Source organism: Centroberyx affinis, unplaced genomic scaffold, assembly GCF_046629955.1.
Source record: "Centroberyx affinis isolate AG114_WGS23_722 - 3 ecotype Tasmania unplaced genomic scaffold, CSIRO-AGI_Caff_v1 ptg000712l_1, whole genome shotgun sequence".
Classification (NCBI taxonomy): domain Eukaryota; kingdom Metazoa; phylum Chordata; class Actinopteri; order Beryciformes; family Berycidae; genus Centroberyx; species Centroberyx affinis.
In genome coordinates, this window is record NW_027279329.1 from 74,441 (window position 1) to 101,797 (window position 27,357).

Consider the following 27,357-nt stretch of genomic DNA (forward strand, 5'->3'; position numbering starts at 1 on the left):
GCATGTGGACCTCTACAAGCATAACCTACATCATTTCCGCCCGGATTTATCGAGATCATTCTCTTGGAATTATGAGCTCATTATTTCAGAATTATGAGATCTTTTCTCAGAATGTGATAGCCTATCATCACTGAATATTCTTCATTAATTCTATAATAATTACCCTACTATAATTATTACAATATAAATAGAATCATTATTATTCATTAATATTGTAATTTTAGACAGTTGTACAGGTGAAAAATGATGTCCCCGGCCACAACTCTTAGAATGCGATGGCATTTTTTTTTTTTTTAGTTGACATTGCAATGTTTAATTTTCTGTAAACTAGCCAAATATATCACCAAGTATTATCACTTGTGACAATACAAATGATTGTGTGTTAAATGTGAAAAGGCTGTTCAGGAGCAACTAAAGTCTGCAGAAAACTATAATCATGGCGTCTTGTCGGCTTCAAACGAGAACATTTGAACACCGGTGTCTGCCCAGTATCCCAGTGTGACCTGAACGCAGCAGCAAACCGGCACAGTTTTTTTTTTTTTTTTTTTTCCAAACTACAAGCTCCGCCTGTTGGTCAGTGTCCCCGTCCTGCTGTCAGGAGCTCCCAGGCTCCAGATCCCTGCAGGGTTACCATGGACTTGCTCACTCTCACACTGGCCCTCGTTGTTGTGGTTATTTCGGCACATCTTTTGTTTGGTGGAAATCACCCCAACTCTCCACCTTGCATCAGAGGATGGATACCTTGGTTTGGTGCTGCCTTCCAGTTTGGAAAAGCTCCCTTGACATTTATTTCTCAAGCTAGAGATAAGGTAAGTGATTTTACCATTGGACATTGCCCGATATAGCTCCAGTCATCATCATCGTTCATTAGGTATGGCAAGGTGTTAAACCCAACTGAGTCCAATTTGCACATATTCTGATCTTGTGAAAGATCAAGCACAAATCGTCAGAATCTAAAAAGGACATACATTCTCTGTAATAATAATAATAATAATAATAATAATACACTTTATTTACATAGCACCTTTCAAAACAAAGTTACAAAGTGCTTCACAAGACAAAATAAAAATGGTGGACAACAATAGTAAAAACAATTTTAAAACAGTTTAAAGGTTATACAACATTGGGAAGGAAATATGGGAGCAAAAGAGCTACATATGAGGAAGAGTATAATAAGTAAAAATAAAACATTATAAAATAATTAAAACAATCAATAAAATAAGGAACAAGAGAATTACTTTGTATAATAATAGGTTTTAAGAAGTGACTTAAAAGGTGAAAGTGAAATCAGACCACAAGCCCTGAGAAAGTACACTTATAAAAATATGTCTTCAAGAGGGATTTAAAAGAGGAGAAGGAGCTCGCCAGTCTAAGCTCTAATGTGCCCCCTAAGACTCACAGACATGTATTATGACACCCATGGGTGGCTTGTTTCTAGGTTGGCCCAATGAGATGAGATGCTGTTTCTGAGCCACATAGCTGCAGGGAATTGGATTCATTTCAATACAGATTTCCGTCTCACTTTTGATGTCATTCTCAGTGTTAGTTGTTGGTTTTTATTTTTCATTTAAAAAAAAAAAAAAAAATTCTGTTTTGGCTGAAGTTCTAATGTCTTATTACCTAGCAGAGTGTCACTGTTAATAAATGCACATGTAAAATAATTCTCAGTAGTTGGAAATGTTCCTTAGGATATTCATTGTTTATATGCTTTACGTATATGGATAATTTGTGTCACTAGTATTCATTTCTAGGTAGGTTTCTTAACCTTTTCTTAACCGTTATTATTAGCCTAATATTATTACTCACTGACTTACTTCGCTCAGTTTTGGAGGCAGAGATTCACTTTATTTTTTTCTCCTTTTCCCAAATACTCAAGTTTTTATTTTTTATTGTAAATTTCAGATGACTAAAATATTTTTTCATGTCTTCCTTTTAGTTACCTATGGTAAACAATAAATGTATTGGCCTACATGGTATAGAAATATCCTCTCTCTCTCAGGGGCGGACTTAGTGTTTTGGGGGCTCTAGGCAAAGGCAAGTACTGGCCCCCCTGACTCCCAACTCTCTCACTTTTCAATCCATCCTTTCTATATATAATTTTGGGTAGCTTTGATTAAAAAAAATTTTTTTAACTTAGTAGTAGCTCATCTACTGATGCAGTGTCAATGAAAATGAGCTTAAAGTCAAGTAGCAAAATCTCACTAGAAGTTGTATAACCCACAATAGTCTGACAGAGTAGGGAGTAGGATTGAAATGATTTATTGTAACGAAAAAAGGGGTGTTTTTCAATAACAAATTGATTAAAAATAGGTTTACATTGATTCTATTCTTGTCTTTTGTGGGGCCCAAGGCAGTCGCCTACCTTTGCCTAATGGTAAGACCGCCCCTGCTCTCTCTCTCCTACAACTATGCCATGGTGTGATCAGGAGTCAAGTTCACCTCATTAACTAGTAATGAACTCTGTGGCCTCAGATTCACAGCATTAAAGACCCTGTCCGTGTGTTTGTCTGTGTGTGTTTGTTAAACACACTACCCTCCATGCACATGGTCATGTATTATCAGCTGTCTACTTTATCATCTGTCTGCAGATTGGAGTTTGACTCACACAAACATTCTCGGAGGCAGAGCTTCACTGGAAGTAGAAATAATGTCATTGGTTGAGTTAAACGTCAGTGGGCGGAGCCATAGAACCACATTTTTTCTGTCTGAGTAACATTAGACTGAAGTCCATTGAAAAAAAACAACAAGGGGTAGCGGAGGTAGCTGATACTATGAAGCCGAACTGCTACAAACCGAAAAAAAAAATCATCTAGCCATACTAAGTTGTCTAGGTCAGTGGTTCTCAACGTGGGGTCCGGGGACCACCAGGGGTCCCTGAGGGGGTTCCAGGGGGTCCCCAGCAAATTGATGAATCGTTCAAATTTTACAAGAAGTTAACACAATTAGAGAATGTAGAATGATTATTTTGGTCATAGTTTCACTGTTATCTCTCTACCTACAATACAGATAGTCATGGAATTCTGGACAAAATCATATCTAACAATTAAAATATTCTCAGATTTGGGTCAGAGACAAAATCTCATCAAATGGGGGTCTGTGGGCTTAATGTGTAGGCCTACTAAATTAGGGATCTTTGATATGAAAACAGTTGAGAATCACTGATCTAGGTTAGCTAGTTAGCCTAGCTGATCTACCAATTTGAAACTGCCATACTAGCCAACAGCTATCTAGGTAAGCTAGTTAGTTGACCTGCTGACCTTCCAAGATCACATATGCCATGGTCATGAATGATAAACAAAGTAATTGCCATTTATATTGACCAGTGTTCCTTCTTCGTTATTGAAGCTAGCTAGTTAACTAGTTTAATTGCGCTCCAAAACTGTGGCTATTTTGCTCCGTCCACTGAGGTTTAACTCAATCTATGACATTATTTCTGCCTTCAGAGCAGCTCTGCCTGCGAGAAATGTCTATTCTGTCCACCACATAGTAATGGGGCTTGACAGGGGCGGACTTAGTGATTTGGGGGCCCGAGGCAAAGGCAAGCAAGGGGCCCGAGTGATGGGGGGGGGTTCAAGATTGAAATTATTTATTGAAACAAAGAGAGGTACATTTCTTTTATATTGATTAAAAATAAGTTTACATTCTTGTCTTCTGTGGGGCCCTCTGGCTGCCCAGGCCCAAGGCAGTCGACTACCTTTGCCAAATGGTAAGACCGCCCCTGGGGCTCGACTCTCAAATTTCTCGATTCCAACTTGGATTCTAATTGTGGAACTCGCTCTAAGTGACTCCTCAACACCTATATATTAAACCATAGGAAGCTACATTTGAGACTATCGTGTATGAAAGGCTAAACCGTAACTCGTTCATGAATAGCCTAAAGCTAATTTTTACCTACCTACCTTTTACCTACCTAAGATTTACCGTTGCCAGGCGTCACATACCTTTCACTGAATGTTCTGTTTATTTCTACTCTATCTTTAGCATTGTGTTTTTGTCTTTAAATGTTAGTGTGTATTTTCACATGTATGCATTGATTACATAACGCCAGCTGCTTGCAGGTGCGACAAAATCAGAAACGGCATGTGGAAGTCCATGTGGAAGGACATGCTTTATGGCTGTAGAGCATTCCACCTCTGTGGTTTACTGCCTATATATCAGTCTGTATCAACTAGCCCTTTTGTCATAACACCAGAGGATAACCCAGTACAGTTGATACCAAGCCTGCTTGTTCCTGTTCAGCACATTGCTAAACAAAAAAGCTGATGTTGCCAGAAAAATAGCACATTCAGTCGATGAAAAGCAGGCAACAGGGCAGATTATGTCTCAGTAAACCTCATTCCTGCCATTGAGTCTCTAGACAGACAAGTGTTGTTGTCGACTTGTCTCCAGTGTGGCCCAGATGAACTGGACTGTGTTATTCAGAGCCACAGGAGATCTGAGCCTGGAATAGCCACACTGCATGGCTCCACACACAGTCAGAGACATGTGCATGAAAGTGCATGAGAAAGTTTATTGATTTGTTACCCTATCTGGTAACACTTTACAATAAGGGTCACTAAGTTACATGTTAGTTAATGCTTAATAAGCCCTTAATAAGCCCTTAGTAACCCTTAATAAGCATTAACTAACCCTTAATTAACAGTTAACTAATGTGTCTGTCTGGTAATCATTTACTAATGGTGTTCATGTTAACTAAGGTATTAATTTATACATTATTTAATAGTCATCTTTATAAACTATTAAATAATGTATAAATTAATACCTTAGTTCAGTGGTTCTCAACGTGGGGTCTGGGGACCACCAGAGGTCCTTGAGGGCATTCCAGGGGGTCCCCAGCAAATTGATGAATTGCTAAACTTCACCATTACATTTCATTTACAAGAAGTTAACACAATTAGAGAATGTAGAAGAATGACTATTTTGATCATAGCTTCACTGTTATCTCTCTACCTACAATACAGACAGTCATGGAATTCTAGACAAAATCATATCTGACAATAAAATGATCTTAGATTTGGGTCCGAGAGACAAAATCTCATCAAATGGGGGTCCGTGGCTCTAATGTGGACTAAATTAGGGGTCCTTAATATGAGAAAGGTTGAGAATCACTGCATGAAGTGTTTAAGTGTGTAGACAGCACAGTTATGCCACAATTACTGGTGACAGATTATACAATCATCTGTTATATTTTTATCACACACAATCTTTTTGTTTATTTGTCATGATTGAATACCAGATATGTTTGTGTATTTCAGTGATGTTTCCTGTGTTGCAGTATGGTCCGGTGTTCACGGTGGTGGCGGCAGGGAAGCGTCTAACCTTCGTCAATCTGCATGAAGACTTCAGAACGTTTTTTCTGTCCAAAGACGTGGACTTTGAACAGGCGGTCCAGGAGCCCGTCCACAACACAGGTCAGAGCTGGAGAGCAGCCTGGATGTTTTAGTCGGGTCAGGGTTCCCACCTTGGCCCTGATGTAAAATTCCATGACTTTTCCATGACTTTCCATAACTAAGTCGGAGCACTTTCATGACCTAATCTACCACCATCTAATCAGTGGTGCTAGTACTCTGATCCTTTACTTAAGTAAAAGTACCAATACAGCAATGTAAAAATACTCCATTACAAGTAAAAGACCTGCATGAAAAATCCTACCAAAGTAAAAGTACATAAGTATTAGCAGCAAAATGTAGTTAAAGTATTAAAGTGAAAGTAGTGGTTTGGTCCCTCTGACTGATATTTTATTATATATGACATCATTAGATTATTAATACTGAAGCATCAGTGTGTAAGCAGCATGTTACTGTTGTAGCTGCTGGAGGTGGAGCTAGTTTGAACTACTTTATATACAGTTAGCTACTTTAGTCCAGTGGTTCCCAACCTAGGGGTCGGGCCCCTCCAAAGGGTCACCAGATAAATCTGAGGGGTCGTGAGATGATTAATGGGAGAGGAAAGAAGAAAAAACAAAGTTCTGAGACACAAATCTGTTTTCAGTTTTTGGACTTTTTCTCTAATCTTTGATTTTTGCTGAAATGGATCATTTGAACATTTATTGAAATGAAACCATGTGAGGTTTAGAGGGAAAAATCACTATTTGGTGGAGCTGTTAACAACTCATAGACATCTGAAATGTGACCCCGACTACACACTGCTTTTTGTAAGACGTCAAAAGCCAAAAAGGTTGGAAACCACTGGTTTCATCTTTAACAATGTGTTGTATTTTAAAAGCTTGTTATATTATCCATTGTGTCAAATCTCCATCTGAAAAGTAACTAAAGCTGTCAAATAGATGTAGTGGAGTAGAAAGTACAATATTTCCCTCTGAAATGTAGTGGAATGGAAGTATAAAGTAGCATCAAATGGAAATATTCAAGTAAAGTACAAGTATCTCAAAATTGTACTTAAGTACAGCACTTGAGTAAATGTACTTAGTTACTATCCACCACTGCATCTAATGCAATGAATTTGTGAAACAAGTGCATTCTGGTATATTCCTGTGGGCTCAGTGCCAAGGCGAAGGGTGGGGTTGGGTGCAATGCCTGTTCAGCAAAGTGCAGAGGTGGAGTAAAGTTAGGCGTTTAGTTTTTATTTTTTGCACAATTAAAAAAATACACAAATGACAAAGATAACAAATAATATACAGTGCGGGGAGAGGCAGAAAACCCAATGGGCTTATTTGAAGCTTCCACCTAAAAAATGTTAAAATTTCACAATGTTATAGAGAACACAAAAGTAACATACAGAAAATAATATGCCTACATAAAAGTGATGGCAAACTAATAAAAACAAAATATATAAGCAACAACAACAATAATAACAATAATAATATCAAAATAAAAGCAAAAAATGGTGTGATATGTATGAGTGTGTGTGTGTGTGTGTGTGTGTGTGTATGCATGTGTGTGCGTGCATATGTGCGTACGTGTATGTGTGTGTGTGCATGCATACATGTGTGTATGTGTGAGTGCGTGCGTATGTTTGTGAGGGGGATATTGGTTTATACACCTGTACTGACTGTACTGTACTGAGCAATAGTAATGATACATCACTATGAGTGAAACAAATAAGATAAGAATTAGCTAGTGCACAATCAGATGTGTCTACAACTAAACAGTGATGACTAGCTGACCAGACACTATGGTTAGCATGGTAACAAGCTGACGTTATCTAAACACAAAAACAATCAGATGGATCAGTGGGGAAATCATCACAAAGCTCTCATAACTTCCCCATGTTTATTCAGTTCTGCTGAGAAAGCAAAGTTGTACATTTCGAAACACGATCAGCTGTTGTCCAAGAGCTGTTAACTGCCAACATGGTTGCCAGGGGGTCCGTTACTTCACTTGAAAGCCCTCTATTATATTGAACATGAAGTTTTACTTTTGATACTTTAAACATTTAATATCAAAAACTTCGAATTTTCATGAGGGTGCTGTCTTTTATAAGTCTATCTCAGTAGAGTGCTTTACCTTAAATACTTTTTGTCTATCTTCCACAATTGTGTTTCCTGTGTGTGTATGTGTGTGTGTGTGTGTGTATGTGTGTGTGCGTCTGGACCACTTGTGTTCAATGAGAATTGCACACAATGCTCCAATAAACCACCTTTATACATTATTTACATTGACGCTATGAGTTCACTCAGGTTTATAAATCATTAATAGAGCATCAGTTTACATACGAAGTACACTCTGTATTGTAGGCTCACTAGGACTGAGTACCTATGCACTTAAAGAGATAACTATTCTATTTACTAACGTAGAGAATTTACTTTGACAGAGGCAGTACTTCCATATTATAATAACTTGATAATAATAGCAACTTCATTTATATCTAATTGTGTGTGCAGCATCCATCAGTAAGGAGAGCTTCTACAGGTTCCACCCAGCATGCAACACCCTGATCAAAGGCAGGCTGACCCCAGGAAATGTGGCCCAGCTAGTCAGCCACCTCTCTGAAGAATTCAACTACCATCTGGAACTGCTGGGGCCTCAAGGCGAGGGAGGACTCAGTGAATTGGTTAGGTAAGACACACACCCAAATTCATCCATGCCAACACACACACACACACACATACACAATGCCATGAATTAGACATAACACACCCAAGCACAGTAATAACAAGCTGGATCTGCTAAACTGGAGTCACGAGACTGCTTATGTCATATGACAAAATCTAGTGTATTTGCATAATATGTATGATAAACCTGCATGGCAACCTGGATGGCATCAATCCATGTCATTGTTATCACTGTAACTTCAACTTGCATAACACTTGGAACATCTTACAGCTCAGGTTGTCATCTCCTCTCCTTTTTCCTTGTTATTTTTCTTTTTGTCATCTTTTCTGTACCTTTCTGTACTTTGCTTGCTTTCCCTTTTCTCTCCCATATCATTTTTCACTTTCCTTTTCCCTTCACCACATTTCCGTTGTCTTCCTCCTCTCCTCTCCTCTCTCAGAGGAGTGATGTACCCAGCAGTGATGAGTAACCTCTTGGGAAAGAACAACTCTCCAGGAAGTCCCTTCACCATGGAGCAGTTTAAGGAAAACTTTGCCATCTACGATGAGGGATTTGAGTATGGATCCCAGCTACCCGATATATTCCTCAGGTGTGCAGGCTCCTCCAAACCACAACCTCATGAGTTTATTTATTTATTTTTTATTGTAAATCTTATATTCAGATTTTAGTTTTAAATACCATCTAAGTGACAGTAGACATTTGCAAAACAGCTGGCTCAAGGTGAGGGGCTACGGAAGCCGAGCCGTGCTTGCAATTATTTTTTTTAATGCCATTATCTCGAGATCACAAGTTTATTATCTCGTGATCTCGAGAAAACAAGCTTTGTTATCTCGAGATAACGAGATAATCAACCCGTTATCTCGAGAAAACAAAATGTCGTTCTTGCTCTTATTACTTTATGTTTATCAGAGATCAGGAGTGCCATGCATAGATGGCGTCTTGACAACTGACAACAACGTAACTGCAGCAAACAAAACTACACATTTATGCCTTGACTTCCTAATCAGTTATGAATCCTCCCCGACAGTCATGACAGTGATCTTGAAGGCTGAAATCAGGTGTGATCAAATGAACCAGACGCTCATTTTCGAGTTCTCCATAATTCTCCCGTGATCTCGAGAGAAAAAAAGTTGTTTTCTCGTGATAATCGGCCTTTTGTTTTCTCGAGATAACGAGATAAATTAACCCGTTATCTCGAGAAAACAAGCTTTGTTAACTCGAGATAACGACATAATTAACTTGTGATCTCGAGATAACGGCATTAAAAAAATAATTGCAAGCGCGGCCGTTCTCGGCTTCCGCACTCTGCTTACGTAGTTCTCGGCTTCCGTACTATAGAGTTAGGGCAGGCAGAAGAGGATAAAAATATCTTTGTGTTTGCCTGTTCTTCGCTTTTTTTCATGGTTTTACTCTCAAGTATGACTCTGTTGTATTTTTCTTATTCAGGGAGTGGGCCAGTTCTAAGCGCTGGTTGTTGTCCTTGTTGAGGGACATGGTAAACAGAGGAGAGGAGGATAGCTCTACTGAGGACGGCAACAGAGTAAGGCCCGGCTTCAGACCCCAACCATTAAAACTTTCTCTCTCTTTTTCTATTTGTCTCTCAGATAGAGCAGATACAGACTTCTTCTGCATCTTTAAAAAGTCCACTGATTGATGCTGGGTCAGTGTAAATTTCATAGTACGATTATCTTGGCCAAAATTATCTCGATATATGATATTATCCCAATTACTATTAATAAGATGAAAACATTACTGTATATTCTTCAATTACTTAAAAACGAATTCATCATAACCATCATTTTTTTTTGTTTTAAACACATTTTAATGTAAGATATATGTAAAATATTAGACTTTTTTCTTAAAAAACAAAATGATAAAATGCTGGTTTAGCTTCTAAAAACTGTAAGGATAGTTTTAAACAACACATAAAAATCCACATAACAGCATCTTAAAATGCTAAATGAAGTCAAATGAGTCTCAAAAAAAGTATTTCTCTTACACCTGTATAGATCACCATGCATTTCACTGTCATGATGTACGGTATGATTCTCTGTAATTGTTCAATGCCCATTCCATATTTTGGAAATATGATAACCTAGTTATAATATGCTCATAATTTGTCTCTGTCTGCAGACTTTACTGCAGCACCTGATCACCACAATAACAGATAGGTTTCTGCCCAACTACGGATTACTGATGTTATGGGCCTCGCTAGCCAATGCCATCCCTGTGAGTGAATACGTTTAGGCATTTTTAAGTGTATTTATTCTTATATATATACCTTAACTTTATGAACCATTTGAATCTTAGTTCTGAAGTTTAGTTAAATTTCATAACAGAATTTGCAAATATAAAGAGATCCCAGCTACTTCACCCATGTACAGTATATATTTGTTATCTGCATTTGTTTTACCCTTATACTTATGTAACATCCCCAATTGTAAAATGTCTTTTCTCCAGCTAAAACAGAATGAAGTTGACTGACTGATTTTTTTTTTCTTTTTTCAGATCACATTCTGGGCTATAGCCTTCATTTTGGACACTCCCCAGACCTATCAGAAAGTAATGGAGGAAATCACAGTGGCACTCAAAGGCCAAGGTAGGGTAAACCCCTGCATCAACTCAAGTATTACCTTTTACATTACTTTTTGGTCTTTTACTGAGGCTCACACCAGAGCAGTTTAAAGGATCATTTTGATTGGTTGTGTTTTTACTTCACTGTAGAGCTTGACATAGCTTCAGTTTGCCGGGAGTGCTGCTGTCCAATACACACATACAGGGCCAACAGTTGAACCCAACAAGCCATTGAAACATCCTTTCAATACAATAACACTCACACTACAATGGGAATGCCACGTCATTGACTTCGACAGATGTTTGTGTGAGCTTTGTATGTGGTAATCACATGGTAGACCGAGGCATGTGTCTGAGCTCATGCTTCAACACGTTATGCTTTGGAAGACGGAGACAGTATCGTGAGTACTGCTTCAAGCGTAACATCCGTAGTGCTGCTATCTAAACAGGAATGCTCTGTGGTCCATCCATGGTAAATCAGAGCACAATGGGATTCTCAGTCAGGTCAATACTATAAAACACCAGCAGATGTCAGTACATGACGGCAAAATACTACAAGCTTGGCAAATAATTTTATCTTCTGTCTAGAAATTATCAACCTTAGTTGAGAATATTTTTTGTCAAGGTATCTTACCACAGTAAATTTCAACCTTTTTCATACCAAGGACCCCAAATTTAGTCCACATCAGGGCCACAGACCCCCATTTGATGAGATTTTGTCTCTCAGACCCAAATCTGAGAATATCTTTGTCAGATATGATTTTGTCCAGAATCCCATGACTATCTGTATTGTAGGTAGAGAGATAACAGTGAAACTATGATCAAAACAGTCATTCTTCTACATTCTCTAACTGTGTTCTTGTAAATGAAATAATGCTGAAGTTTAACAATCCATCAGTTTGCTGGGGACCCCCTGGAACCCCCTCAAGGACCCCTGGTGGTCCCCGGACCCCACGTTGAGAACCACTGTCTTACTACACTGGCAAATAATTTTGCTGGAGTACCTTCTTTCAAGATGTTTGCTTGAAACAAGGGAAAGTGCCTTTAAGGTTTCTTGTTTTAAAATGTAATTCCTTGTTGTATGATTATTTCATAAAATAAGTCATACTGACATGAATCCAGTAAATATATTGAAATTAGCAAAATAATCTGCCAATGCGGCAATTGACTAAAACGTCTGCATACAAGATAACATTTCATACCAAGCTTGTCATGTTTTGCAGCAAGACAGCAAGTCTTTTAAGCTTCCACTGGTCTTAATTGTAAACAAGGAGGATCCATGTTTAGATCCATCAGCTCTAGTGTTATCTAGTGTTGATGAAACATGGGGGCATGATGCATCTCACCACTGTGCTTCCAGCATTTTACACTAAGGTCAAAACAAGGTAACATATTTGTTACTGATTGGCCCGAGTGGGACTGCATCATTGGTGGAGGACAACATGTTTACTGATTGCCTTGTTCATTAGTGTGTGTGTGTGTGTGTGTGTGTATCAGATCCATGCAGCACACGGGTCACTCTTGAGGACCTACAGCAGATGCCTTATGTCAAATGGTGCATCCTGGAGGCCATCCGCCTCCGAGCCCCAGGAGCCATCACACGCAGGGTGGTTCGACCACTCAAGATACAGGTGTGTGTGTGTGTGTGTGTGTGTGTGTGTGTCTGTCTGTGTGTATCTCTATGGTATCCTAAAACCCATCACTGACACTTCCCTCTGCAGCAACCGTTTCACCTGCTGAGACTGGTTGTAGTTATACTGCTGGATACGACTGTATCACTGATCTGGCTGTTACAGCGGTCAGAGAGGTTTTACCAATTCATCTTAAGTCTGTACAAATACATTTTATGCTGGAATAGGTTCTCTCTTTTGCCTCTCTGCTCCCTTTGGTATCCCTTGGTATAAGCATCACAGGCTGCCCGGGTTGGTCGAAGCAGGACATACAGGTCTATCAGGTATAATAATCATGTATCAGACCTTAGCTGTACACATCAGAGGTATGGGTATGCTTGTATATAATAGCCTGCATGTCTGGCAGGCTTGGACAAAAAGGGTCTAACTATTTGCAAAATTCTGCTCAGCTTCTGCTATTCATTTTTGGTAGGAAAATAACAGGTAATTGTAATAAATTAACAGGTGATTATAATCAAATGAAAGCCACAGCCAAGGCATGATAAAAGTAGGCCACAGAAGGAAGCTGTTACAATTCCTTATTTAATACCGTATTTCCTCTAATAGTGGCCGGTAGTCAATTAAAAGTCAGGTCTCCGATAATGGCCGGGGCCGTGGTCGACATGAACAAATAAAGGCCGGCCCCAAATACAGGCCGGGGAAAAAAACAAAGGAAAAAACTACGGTGGATACCGGTAAACTCCTGGTGCCTGTTATATAATGTAACTGTAGTTTGTAGTAACCCACAAGATGGCAGTATGCCACAAGATGGCATGGCTCGGCCGGCGGAAGTCTCTGGAGCGTGCCATCGTCGATTACCGTAACTATCGGTAATGCATTGCAGTAACAAAAAAACGGCTACCTACCCCAACAGAAGCAGATCAGAAAACAACTAGGCTTCGTCCTAAAATATGAGCAAATATACTTATCAAACAGAGGGAATTAGAAATAAAGGCCTCTCTCTAATACAAGCCTGCTTCCAATAAAGGCCTGGTACCCTCTGCAGCTGAGGTAAATAAAGGCCCGGGCCAATATTAGAGGAAATATGGTATTCTTGTAAAGTATGGAATGGGGGCATTCATGTATCGATTTGTGCGTGTCCTTGGAAGGTAAGAGTTTATGGTGATTTCTGGTTTGTGAGGGATAGCTTTGTAATGTTACAAGACTATCGTTAAATGAATACAATGTGACATCTTACCAACAGTAGCCTGATACAGAGCGATTAAAACCAATCGGTCCAAAAATCCTTGAGTAGCTCGATGTAGCGATGGAGATAGCACAAGACGGCAGTTTTCCACTGCTTGGTCCTCGCTGCAAAACCTCTCACCTCTGCGACTTGCCATAAGTCGGTTTATACGGAAGCTAGCCCAACGGTACCAAGGAGGTTTTATATTATCGAAAGGTACACATAAAAATGGCCGCCGCTCCGACCATCCAGGAGCATTAATTTGAATGGGAAAGACCGTTCTATCCATTCAAATTCTGTGGGGCTGTCTATGGAACCTGTTTTAAATTCTCTTGTTACAGAGACCTGACCTGATTGGCTGGTTTGGCTCAGAGAAGGCGGGCCAAATTGTTTGTAGGATTCAAACCCAAGCAGCAAGGACCATGGGGATAGATGGTCTCTGAGAGCCCTGTAATATGTTTCAGTTTAAGTCATGGTTTATTTTTGATAAGTGTAAATAAATCACTAATTTCTCCTGAGAAGCTCTTGTCTTGGCCTGAACCAATCTGTCTCCACCACTCTACCCCACATCCTACCTTGCAACAGTGTGTGTGTGTGTGTGTGTGTGTGTGTGTGTGTGTGTGTGTGTGTGTGTGTGTGTGTGTGTATGTGTGTGTGCGTGCTTGTGTATATTTCAGAACTATATCATCCCTCCAGGAGATCTATTGATGGTATCTCCTTACTGGGCCCATAGGAACCCCCAGTACTTCCCAGAACCAGAGGAGTTCAAACCAGTATGTACTGCTCTTTCTGCTGCTATGTCTCTCAATACAATAAAAATAAACAATAAATAGGTAACACTTTACAATAAGGGTACACTAAGTTAAGGGTTAGTTAATGCTTAATAAGGGTTAGTTATTGCTTAATAAGCATTAACTAACCCTTAATTAACAGTTATGTAATGTGTAATTTACTAATGGTGTTCATGTTAACTAAGGTATTAATTTATACATTATTTAATAGTTTATAAAGATGAGTGTTAAATAATGTATAAATGATAAATATAATAATACCTTAGTTAACATGAACACCATTAGCAAATGATTACCAGACACATTAGTTAACTGTTAATTAAGGGTTAGTTAATGCTTATTAAGCTATAACTAACCCTTAATGAATGTACCCTTATTGTAAAGTGTTACCCATGATTTAATAGTTTATAAAGATGACTATTAAATAATGTATAAATTAATACCTTAGTTAACATTAGTTAACTGTTAATGCTTATTAAGCATTAACTAACCCTTAACTTAGTGTACCCTTATTGTAAAGTGTTACCTTTTCTTGTAATGTAATCTTCAGACAAACATCACAAAATTACATTTAACTTAATATATCATTAACTATAGATGACCCATAAAATATTCAACCCCCTACCATTTTTGCACATTGCTTATTACATAATGTCCTAATTATAATAATTATCACGCACAATGTGCTTGTAAAATGCTTGTGATGCCTTAAAATGCCTTATGAGCTACCAAAGTAGTTATAGTACCTTTCCCAGTTTCATTTGTATACAACTTGTTTTTCTAAAGCATCCCTGCCCTCTCTGTCTTCCTACAGGAACGATGGGAGAAAGCAGACTTGGTCAAGAATGTCTTCCTGGAGGGTTTTGTGGCATTTGGAGGAGGCAAGAACCAATGTCCAGGAAGGTGAAAACAACACAACACATATAATCATTTAGGGAATCTTGCATTTTACTAACCAATGACATATATTTGTGGGGCAATTTCAACCTAGGTTTTTCTCTGTATGTGTCAACCCAACCCGGTCTCACGGCAGTTTGTGAAATAGTCATAAATTTTAATCTATTTATTTGTGTACATGGACACGATTTTTCCATTTTTTCGTGACACTCAGCACGACTTTCAGGAAGTAGTGTGACATTGAAATAAAATGGTGGCAGATGGGTGTATACGTTTGCCTTCGATGCTGACGACCTGCGTTCGATTCCCAGTGTGTTCAAAGTACATTTCAACCGTAAGCCACATTTACATTTCTAACGAACGTTTTTCTTATTTAACCATGACCAAACCATTTCTCTAACCTTAACCAAGTTCGTTTTCAAATTTGTGGTGGAGGAACGTAATTCAGCCAAACTGATTGGCAAAGTAGTCATAGGAGTCAAATATGGAACTATTTAACTTATTTCACTTACAAAGACACCCAACCAACATCAAAAAGTTGCTACAGTGCTCAATGTGGAAGCAAAACTTAAAAAAGTAACCAAACCCCACCTAAATCTTTGTTGAAGCCTGACACCTAATGGTGAAAATTGGGGTACTGAACTGGCCATCTGCTATTGGCTGGTGTTTGTGCCAGGTGATGTCACCTTCCATAGAGTACAACAGGTGGTGACATCACCTGGCACAAAGACCAGCCAATAGCAGATGACCAGTGCAGTACCCTACTTTTCACCATTAGGTGTCAGGCTTCACCAAAGATTTGGGTTTAGTTACTCAAGTAAAGCGAAGTGGTTGTTCTGTAACATTGCGTGATGTCTTTTCTTGTTTGCTGTAGTATGGTAGTAGTATCACGTTTTTAGATATTAAACTAAGTATTATTAGTGATGTCAAAATTGTAGTATTGTGACAACACTACTGGAGACAGGGACGAGTGAAAGCTATAGGTGGAGATTGAGATGAATCTCTCCAAATTATAATAGTTTCACAGATAGTTTTGTAAAGGTAGACATTGAATGAAGTTAGTGAAATATGTCAACATACAAACACACAACCGATATCCATTTCCACTGAGCAGCTACACTGGAGAAGTTTGAGGTTCAGTGACTTGTTTAAAGGATAAGGCTGGTGTTTTTTAATGCATTTCTTAAGATCTCAACAAATCCTATGAAAATAACAAAATCAGCAATTAATTTGTTTTGCTAACAAGTCTCATCCACGTAGCCGATGCCCAATAAAGCCATGTCCCAGTAGCCATGGAACTCCATTGTACTAAAAAAGCGATTAAAAACACGTCAAAGAGCCATGCCGTTGCTCTGGGCAGCATATTTCATCATTGCGATGCACCAGCCGACTTTTTCCTCAAACAACTTAATAAGCCGACCGTAAACACGTTTTCGATCAGGAAATTAGTTCTGTAGCGCCGAAAATAGTCCCCGTCGTAATGCAGAATTTGTTCCCATTTGAATTTGATTTGGTAGTAACTACAATAGCCTGACTTTTCATGGTAACAGTTAGCAATTTTTAAAATTGAAACTATGTCTTTGTGAGTTGTATTTAAAGGTTTTTAGCTTACAATTGGAGCCAATGACTTCTGGTTTGAAGGCTAAAAACGGTATGTGGGAAGTCGGAAAGTAACGGGAGCAAACGCATTGTTGATTATGTTATTTTCATAGGATTTGTTGACGATAAGAAATGTATTTAAAGAGCAACTAAACCCCAAACCCAAATCTGTGGTGAAGCCTGGCTGTTGGGTTTGGGGTTTAGTTACTCTTTGAAAACACCAGCCGTATCCTTTAAGGGTATCTCAACAGTAGCTGTTGAAGGCGGGGAGAGTATTACTCACTCTTTTCCCAGCCGGTCCAGGTTTTGGGATTCAAACCAGTAATCCTTTAATGGCAAGCCTGCTTCTCTAACCTCTAGGCTACACCCTCCATCCACCCCCCATGTGTGTTTCCTTTGTAGATGGACAGATGGACTAGGTCTCCATACTCGTCTGTGTGGGGAGCAAAGCAAAGTGTTGAATGGACACCAAAGTTCTTTGGTGGTTTAAAACCCTGTTGGGATGGCAGCTCTGAAGAGTGAGCTCACTTGTTTGACTGTGCTTGTCCTTAACAGGTGGTACGCAATAGTGGAGCTTCACATGTTTGTAGCCATGATCTTCTACAAGTACAACTTCACCCTCCGGAAGCCGCTGCCCAAACCTGTAAGTTGAATAACAGATACCATTCTTGAATTCTGTCCTCGGAGACCTCCAAGTAACTCTTATGTTGGGGATGAATGAAGTTTATTTATCTTATTTATCTTTATTTATTTTAGCATACACATGAGGGATTTAAGTATGAAAAGGATTTAATCAGTGAAAGAGTAGCGGTCTTCAGGCAAGAGCAGCTGCTGGAGAGTGAGCTAGTCTCAACAATGTGAAGAATGAAAATACAATTAAGAGAAATAGGAGCAAAAGTGCATATTAGTATTAGGCTAGGGTATGCATTATCTCAAGGACATGCACTTTGTAACGTGAGTTATTAAAAGTGTCAGACATTGCATAAATTAGCTGTCTTAGTGTTATCTCGTTCCAGCTGAGGCTAGCACTAATAGTACTGTGCAAGTGCCAACAAGATACTATATACAGTGTTTCTGTGAACTCAGCAGTCGTAATCATCAGTTATGGGACTTTAAGTACTTGCCTTTGCATGATCCTGTACAGAGGTATCATAGTAACTTACTGGTATCTTTAAAGAATCCCCCCTTTTATACTAGTTTGTACAGACTATAACACTTTCACCTGTGCAGAGTGCCATACCATTGACCCCTGGATATTAGACATGTGGTGATAAAGCAGTGTCTTACCATAACAACACATACAACAGGAGGAAATGCACATCAAGGATAACAGGAGGAAATCCACATCAAGGGAATAGTAGGCCTAAACCAATTTACAAAGAACAACATCTTTAGCCCATTCCATAAACCCCCATCCCCCCAGTCAAACATCTCATCATCTTTCCTTGGAAATTGCATAATGTATGTGATTACCTTCTGTCTTTGTCTAGTACACAGGCCGGATTATCCCTAACCTTGTGCAAATAGGGAGGGTGTGATGGATGTGTGCGTGAGGTATCATGGTCCATTCGTCAGTTAACTTTTTTTTTTTCAAAATTTAAGGCTTTTTTTTAATAGTATTAAAATGCTTGAAATATGACTTTTCAGAAGTCTGAAATTTGTTTTTTAGGCATACTGAGCAGGATTTTCCCCTTTGAAATAGCATAAACTCATCCAAAAATGATCCTACTCAATCATTGCTTATGGCCCGTTGGTAGTGTGTGACAGTGTGTGTGTCTGCAGACAGACTGCCTTCTGCCTGGATTTTCTTATTTCTGAATGTTTGGGACATTTCTGGGCATCAACCTCAGTCACATCAGATCTGTGTCACATGTAAGGGGAAAAAAATCACTTTGTAGCGAAAGTCTTGGATCACACACACCGGGAATCTACAGGAAACCAGCCCGTGGTTAAATGCCATGGAAAATTTGGTAAAGCAAATAGATGTATGCTTATATTAATAATTATGTGAAAACACTGTGTACAACAGAGACTAAAACAAAATCTGCATACTACAAATGAATGGTCAAAATAATTCTGTTTGAGGGTGCAATCACACCTGCAGTTTTTCTTTGGTTCAAACCATAAAGGAAAAGCTTACTTTGTTGCTGTTTTTTTTGGTTTGTTTAGGTTAGGTCCAATTACAAGCGAACCAGGGCTTGTGAACAACAGTCACATGACTAACAAGTAGCTTGTTTATTGGACAGAGTTTTGCCATCTTGTGGCATACTGCCATCTTGTGGCACTTGTACGTTACTACAAACTACAGTCACATTATATAACAGGCACCAGGAGTTTACCGGTATCCACCGTTGTTTTTTCCTTAGTTTTTTTCCCCGGCCTGTATTTGAGGCCGGCCTTTATTTGTTCGTGTCGACCATGGCCCCGGCCATTATCGGGGACTCGGCTTAGAGGAAATACGGTAAATGCTCCAGAGTTTGAATAAACCCCTCCAACCGTGCTTGGTGTGAATGCACTCAGAGTTGTCTACTCTCTATCTCAGTCATTATTTCTTTCTCTTCTCAGAGTCCTCTCCACCTCGTCGGTACCCAGCAGCCAGAAGGCCCCTGCACTGTGCATTATCGTCATCGATAGAACAATCACCCCGCAACTTCGCTGTGCAGCTTTCACAGCTGTAGTTCTGCATAGAGCTGGACTTGTGCCTGGCTCAACCTGAGCCCGAAAAATGTATTTCCGACCTAAACTAAGCCTGGGGAGTAATTCGCTTTTTATGTCACAAAATCACAAATAACATGAATAGCCTGTGCCTGACCCAAACGTAAGATTAAATTCAGGAATTTCAGGCTGACCCAGACAAGTCCATGGTTTCTAGACAGATCTCATGGAGCTGGACAATGAATGTGAAAATGTAGGTCTTTGTGGGTAAACTCACCTCAAGATCAGAGAATGACATCCTCTCAGTGCCTTTACCATGTTCGACAAGGTTTATGTGGTACTCTAAACACAATGGAGTCCGGAAATTAGCTCTCCAGGGTCCTGATGTTGTTTGATTGGGCCAACAATGGAGGGTTTGCCTCTGCATATGTCTGCTCATAGGCTAAGTTTGATGGTGTTACGTGAATCTGTTCAGAAGTTACAGTATATGTCTGTATGTATTTTGTGAGAACCCACGCCCCCCTTTAGCCAGTTGATGTGAAAAGTTAATCACTGCTTCCTTAAATATCCTGCTAACAAACAGATGGAAGGGAGTGAAAACATAAACCACATCCAGCTCATGCAACAAAACATGTAAGATTGAATTTAAGCCCAAATCTGTAATTGCAATTTGGTGCCCCTTGGTGAAAAACTGTTGCCCCAGTTGTGTGTCTGTTGATGTTTTGTTGATGTGATCTAATTTAAGCTGTAAGATATTTGCTCATGTTGGTGCTGTTCATAAATACTTAAGTAAAACAGTATTGTAAATTATGACGGAGTATGAAAGTGGCAAAAACATAATTTTCCATGTACAAGTCTAATTCTTAACAATTCTATGCAAATATGTCAAACATTTATATCAGCAAATAAATTCTGGATTCAGGCTTTATGGATAAATGCATTGGTCCAATGGATTTTTAAATATGCTGTTATATACCATCATGTAATCTTAAGCATCCTGTAGCTTAGTCATCAGTTTTCTGTCTGCAGGAGATTAAAGCTGCACTGTCTCAATAAACATATTTTTGCACCACTTGGAGTTTTCTTTTGTGTTGCCTTTATGTGTTTTTAGGTGGTCATATTTAAAGCAAATTTTATAAATCCAATCAAACTGAGGTAACAGAGCTGCCACCAATTAAGATGGGGTGAAAGATAAGATAGCAGAAAAGGAAGACAATGGCAATGAAAAATGGCAATAAACAAAGGCCAGTCAAAATAGGTCAAAATAGGAATGATGATATCAGACAGATATCATTTCAAGTAAAGAAATAAAATAAATAATAGCATTGTCAGTCAAGTTCAAGTGTGTTTATTTGTCATACACAGGGTAAAGGGGTAAAGCGCAATGAAATGCTTGTATAATGGGTCCTGGAACATATAATGCGCAAAGATAAAGACTATAAAGAATCCAATTAAAATAGAAAAACAGAAGTTAAAGCGGAAAATATATATATATATTTTTTAAAAAGCATAACACTAGCTGCTAGTACAGTAGGTTGTGATAAATAGTTGTAAGAACAAAACTAAAATTGGTAATGATAATAATGATGGTAATGATAAGTAATCTAAATAAACCAAGATTGTATCAGCAATGAACGTAATGATGGATTGAGATCCAAATAATTGCAAAAAGATGACTTGACCTGGCAGATGTAGCGTAAGAGGAAAAAGAGAGTTACAACAAAGAAAGCACATACAAGTTATGAGCTTGTGTACAAAAGAATTGCGTTTAAATTCTGTTGCATGTTTATAAAGCACTAAATGGTTTAGGACCAAGGACCAAAATACATTTATGATCTTCAGTGACCCCCCAGACCCCTCAGGTCTTCAGGTGCTGGTCTGCTTACTGTTCCAGGGTCAGAGCAAAACATGGAGAAGCAGCTTTTAGTTTTTATGCTCCTCATGCCTGGAACAAACTTCCAGAAAATCTGAGGTCTGCCTCCACTTTAGAGTCTTTTAAATCAGGGCTTAAAACGTTTCTGTTCGCCAGGACTTTTAAGAAATTTAGGGCAACACTCATCTACACTGGAATATTTATTCTTTTATCTTTTATACTTTTTTTGTTCCTTTTAAATGTGATTTTAATGCACTTTCACTTTTTATACCTATGTCTTTAGGGTTTGGGTTATTTTATTTATTTATGAAAAGCACTTTGAATTGCCGATGTGTATGAATTGTGCTATATAAATAAACTTGCCTTGCCTTGTGGGCTACCAAGCTATAGCTTGGTGGTCGTTGACGTTTCATGTCATCACATTGTGTGCACCAACTGTCAACATAGCTTTGTTTCTGTCTCGTTTTAATTTTATTTGGGAAATAATCATTCTTAATTGAAATAATTTATCAATCACACCAAATTTGGTGTGCGTGATCGTCTCTTCCAACTGCCCATATGTGCCAAGTTTGGCGCCCCTAGTGTCTTCCTTTGATATAGCTGCCATGGACTCCCATTCAAAAAAGTTTCGAAAATTTCACGTGTCAAAATTTTTATATCTCTGGAACGGAAAGGTCGTAGCCGTTCGGGACCAAGACCAGTGTGTTCAGGGTACATGAACCCCCCCAACCCCCAGGAGTTGGTTTAAAGTCGCTATCACTTACTGTTCAGGAGTTATGAATTTTAACCTATTTTTTAATGGATATGTCATTTTTAACAGAGACACTTTTCTCATAACTCCCGAACCGTAAGTGGTACAGCCATCAGATTTGGGGTGTGTGATCGTCTCTTCCCACTGCCCATGTGTGCCAAGTTTGGCGCCCCTAGTGTCTTCCTTTGATATAGCTGCAATAGACTCCCATTCAAAAAAGTTTCGAAGATTGTAAAAAGTTAAAACCTTTTTTATATCCCGGGAACGGAAGGTGGTACAGCCACCAAATTTGGTGTGCGTGATTGTTTATTCCCACTGCCCATGTGTGCCAAGTTTGGCGCCCCTAGTGTCTTCCTTTGATATAGCTGCCATAGACTCCCATTCAAAAATTTTTTTGAATATTTCACAAAGTTTCAACATTTTTTATATCTTGGGAAGGGAAGGTCGTAGCGACATGGGACAGACCAGACCAGCGTGTTCAGTGCATAGGAAAACCCCACCCTAGGAGTTGGTTTCAAGTCTGTATCACTTACCGTTCAGGAGTTATAAAATTAAGTCCTAGTAGGTTGGGAGGAGCCTAAAGACCAAGCAGGACACTTCAGCTTCATTTGAGCTCTCACCGTGGCCAGTGATCTCGCTCTCTCTCAAGGTGGAAATTGAAGTATATTGTTGAAGTTGTGAAGTATTATATTATATACATATTATTGGCATTTTCTGCACTTTCTGTTGCTTTTTCTTGGTTTTTCTTTACCGTGTGATAGTGTGTCTGTGCGATGTATCTTTTTTTTCAAGCCTATAAGCAAGCCTAGTGCTGCTTCTACCTCTATCGATGCTGCTGCTAGCACATTAGAGGTACCCTCCACAAGCACTGCTCCTGTACCTGAAAATAAATGTTATGGAGTTGATTATGTTAAAATATGGATGAAGGTTTTTTTTTATTTTAGGGTAGCGTTTCTCAACGGGGGCGTTCAGGGAACGTCGGGGGGCGCTGGAAGCATTATTTTTGAAAGGGGGGCGTTGAGGTGTTCTTGGGGGGCGTTTGTTTAAGGCAAGTTTACACCACAGATTCACGACGAGATGAGGTGAAATTTGCAACTACTTGCAAAAGAATGTGGTCTACAAGATTCTAAAACCTGCCAGTTTACACCAATGAGACTAGATATGACGTTGTATTGTTTCCATACTCTTTACTTAAGTGTTTCTGTCAGCTTTCTGTAGTGCAGCTTCATGCTGCCTTCACAGGAACAGGACGTCAGAGTTTCATCACCAACATGGCGTTTACTGTGTCAACTCAGGAAAATGGACGCTCTCTTGCTTGGTATTCCCCGTGGAGGAAATTAAGAGTTTCTTCCTCTTGAAAGCATTAAATTCTCCCAAGGATAATGCCATGTTATCGCCATGGTTACAAATTCACATGAGGGATATTCCACTGTCGGACTTCCCATGAAAGCAACTTAGCGTCTAGCATCCAGACACACACCATAACACTATTCAATTCAAGTGGCTTTATTGGCATGACTGTATACAACATTGCCGAAGCATATTAACACAAACTATACAATCACAATAAACATAAATAACCAATTTCCTAAAACAATATTCTAAAACCAGACACCTGCCTGACAAGCTGAGTCACAGCAACGCCATCAGCCAGCTTGATTCCAGCTGAGATGGGGGAGTTTACACCGCTGCAACTTTTCTCTGCAGCATTATAAAACGGTTTCGTCTAGTCGTGAACGTTAAAGTCTCCATTAAACATCTTTAATAAGTCTATGAATAAAAGGAAATGTGAAATCCCAAAACATGGGACATTTACCAGCACAAAACAATATCAGACCAAACTCCATTCAAAAATCCTAAATTAATTCTGCCCCATTTAATGCCAAAAAGTTACATGCTGCATAGTATGAGACATAGGCTATGTGACATATGTGACACATAGCATCTTTTTGCACATTGGAAAACCGTGAGCAATCAGCAAAATGGCACAAAACAAGAAAAAATGCTGCCAGTATTCTATTGAATACCTTAGCTATGGATTCGTACTTTCTCCCACCAATGCACAACTTCCAATGTGTTTATTGTGTGAACAATGTTTTCAAATGAGGCCATGAAACCCTCACGTCTCAAGGAGCACCTTACGAAGATCCACCCGGACAAGGCAGACAAGGAGCATCCGTTCTTCCAGGCCCTCAAAGAGAAGCATGGTAGGAGCACCATCAGCAGTCTCTTCACTAGGAAGACCAGCTAGAATGATAGTGGGCTAGTAGCGTCATATAACATCTCCCTGCTGATAGCCAAATGTGGACAGCCGTTCGCAATTGGAGAGAAGTTGGTGCTGCCTGCCATCAAAGAGGTTATCTCTACCGTGATGGAGCGCGATCCCACACAGGTGCTGAAATCCATCCCACTCAGCAATGACACCGTGGCACGCAGGATAAATGAAATGGCCGCCGATACAGAGGAGCAGCTGTGTGCCATCCTGTGGGACTCTCCATTCAGCCTTCAGCTGGATGAGACAACCACCTCTGACAACAACGCTCTGCTGATGGCCTATGTCCGCTATAAGGCCTCCAACAGTCAGGAGATGGCTTAGGAATTTTTGTTTTCCAAATATCTGGAAACAGACACCAAGGGCCAGAGCATTTTTAATGCGCTTTATGCGTATCTACAGGAGAAGTCAATCCCAATCACCAACATCCTCGCATGCGCCACCTGGTGGTGCCCCCTCCATGGTTGGCAGGTACCGTGGCTTCACCGCTCTGCTGAAGGAGCAGGTCCCGCATATCCTCACAGTCCACTGTGTCTTGCACCACCACAACCTTGTGGCCAAATCTAAAAGTCCACCTCCCCACGAGTCTCTCAATGTTGCAGTCAAGGCAATAAACCTATACACCACCTAAAAAATGTCTCAGCTACAGCACCACCTCCAACAATAAACAAGCTGTCTCATAATTTAGTCACTGTCATCAAACCTGCGATCCCCAATAGCCACACACAGGCTTTGATTGAGGGCAATGCAAAAAATTGGGAATACACAACTATGCTCATTCTACAGGACCATTACATAAATACTATGGACCTGGAGATTGACAAGTTGTCCAATCTATCCACTTATGACTGGCGTGGCCCCTTTGAGGTGGCTTCTATCTGGGCCAGGAGGAATTTGGACCGCTGTTTACACAATGATACACTGGAGCAGGCGGAGGCTCTGTTGGTTGCCAAGCTGCCGGTCTTGCCACCATCTAACTCTGATGTTACTAGGGGCGCTCAGCCACGACCCCCGACGACCCGGGCCCCTCCCCATACAATATTGAACAGACACAGCTGTTCCGACAGCTGTGTCAGGAAAATGATGAGACCTTTGAGCGTCTTCTTCTCCATACTGATGTCCGCTGGCTCTCAAAGGGAAACTGCCTCACTCGTTTTTGTGAGCTGTTTGACAGCATCGTGGAGTTCCTGGAGGAGGTTGATGCAGCTCTCGGGGAAAAGGTGTCATCCAGCCGCTGCGACATCATGTACCTCGCAGACTTTTTTGAAAAGATGAATGAAGTCACCCTAAAGCTCCAAGGGAATGGCGTTACTCTGGTCCAGCGCAAGGCGGTCATTCACAGTCTCACTTGCAGGCTGGATCTGTACAGGCAGAGCATAGGCAGGAGGCAGTTTGCGCATTTCCCGCAGTTGACCAAGGTGATCTACCATTTTTCAGAAACAGTGCTAAATAGACCGCTATTATTATAATTAATATATTTTATTTCTATGAATACATTATGTTGTAATGTTTATTATATTGACTTGTCTGAAAATATAGGCCTATATCCCTATGCATTATAAATATAAAGAAACATTTATTAGTAGACTAGTAATTAGCAATAAAATAACCAGTTCAAAATCATATAAAAATCTGCACCAGAGAACAATTTGCTGGTTATACTCATTGCAGGTGTCTGAGGCTCTTACCGATGACCGCCTCCTCATTTACATCGACCACCTGAGGATGGTTAAGGCCGACATGGAGATCCGCTTCAGGGACCTCCTGAACTTCGATGTTCCCGTCTGGGTGGTGCAGCCCTTTCAGGCGGACGTGACCGAATGCGAGCCCGCTATCCAGGAGCATCTTATCGACATCCAGTGCGACGACGAGGCCCAGGCTACTTTCCGCACCTCTGGCTGGGGCAGCATGTGGGTCAAATATGCCCAGCGTTACCCGGCTCTCTGGGAGAAGACCAGGCTGCTGCTTCTTGCTTTCCCAACAACATATTTAGTTGAGCAGGGATTCAGCCAGGTCCTCCACATGCAGTCCAAGTACCGCAATCGCTTGGACTTGATCAGGGGCCTCAGGGGCACTACGGCTGAAACTAACTTCTCTGCAACCCGCAGTGAAGAAACTAGCAGAGAACCACCAAGCGCAGGGCTCACACTAACTTTCAAAGCAATTTAGCTTATTTCCTTTGAAAGTCAAGATATATCCTTCTGCTTTTTTCCAGTAGTCTCAGACGTTTTTCTTGGTGGGCTGCTCTTGTTTTCCGTTGGAACAATTAATAAGAATGCTTCTTGTTTGGCATTTCTGATTGGCTGCTGTTTGTGATAGGCCTACGCCTACCTAATTAAAGTTTGAATGTCAAATTTCTAACCGTTGCATTTGTTTAACACTCATAAATATAATTTCTATTCACATGGCTTTTTTGCTCCCTGGGAAACTAATGATAATGATATTCCAACTGTCCAGTTAAATCAAATGTTATTTGGCATTCAATGACATGCTTGTTATGATATAACACAGAATAATAATAATACTAATACTACTACTACTAATAATAATAATAATAATGATAATAATAATATAAATAAATAATAAATATATAGGTGTAATATAAATATAATAATAATAATAATAATAATAACCATAATAATAAGAATCATAATAATAAACAGGATAATAATCAACATTAATATTCAGGGAAGACAATTAGCCTACATTTTATTTGATGGGGGGTGGTAAGGGACCTGGATAATGGATAGGGGGGCGCTGGCCCAAAAAAGGTTGAGAACCACTGTTTTAGGGTAAGTCAATCTGCTTTCAAAGTTGTTTTCTTTGTCACTTTTCAGTTTGAGTTTGAATAAGACTACCTTCTATTTTTGTAAATATTGGCTATGGTGAGAAGTCTCACTGGATTATGTTTTAATTTTATTTGTTTAATATTTATTACACAATGACACGAGCTTGCATCTGATCTTGACTCTGACAACCCTCTGGTTGCCAGCTGTCATTTTGCCAGATGTTTGTGCCATCTGGCCAGGGATTCGAACCGGCAACCTTCGGACTACTAGTCTGCTTCTCTAACT

The 27,357-nt window shown here is 39.7% G+C and overlaps 1 protein-coding gene and 1 pseudogene across 1 annotated transcript; both read left to right on the top strand.

The window, feature by feature from the left end:
• Positions 1 to 632: 632 nt before the first annotated feature.
• On the top strand, positions 633 to 20,363 carry cyp39a1 (cytochrome P450, family 39, subfamily A, polypeptide 1). The gene is made up of 12 exons (XM_071519511.1): positions 633 to 809; positions 5,276 to 5,411; positions 7,844 to 8,018; positions 8,455 to 8,604; positions 9,462 to 9,555; positions 10,149 to 10,244; positions 10,524 to 10,614; positions 12,087 to 12,220; positions 14,123 to 14,218; positions 15,051 to 15,139; positions 17,288 to 17,375; positions 19,298 to 20,363. The coding sequence occupies exons 1-12, from the start codon at positions 633 to 635 to the stop codon at positions 19,364 to 19,366; spliced, it is 1,395 nt and encodes a 464-aa protein (XP_071375612.1). The 3' UTR covers positions 19,367 to 20,363.
• A 3,630-nt stretch (positions 20,364 to 23,993) lies between these two features.
• LOC139644133 (zinc finger BED domain-containing protein 5-like) lies at positions 23,994 to 26,452 on the top strand (annotated as a pseudogene).
• The last annotated feature ends 905 nt before the right edge of the window (positions 26,453 to 27,357 follow it).

Coding starts and splice junctions, on each gene's coding strand:
- cyp39a1 (XM_071519511.1), top strand. CDS start 633: ATGGACTTGCTCACTCTCACACTGGCCCTCGTTGTTGTGGTTATTTCG. Junction 9,556..10,148: donor CTACTGAGGACGGCAACAGA/GTAAGGCCCGGC, acceptor CTCTGTCTGCAG/ACTTTACTGCAGCACCTGAT. Junction 14,219..15,050: donor AACCAGAGGAGTTCAAACCA/GTATGTACTGCT, acceptor GTCTTCCTACAG/GAACGATGGGAGAAAGCAGA.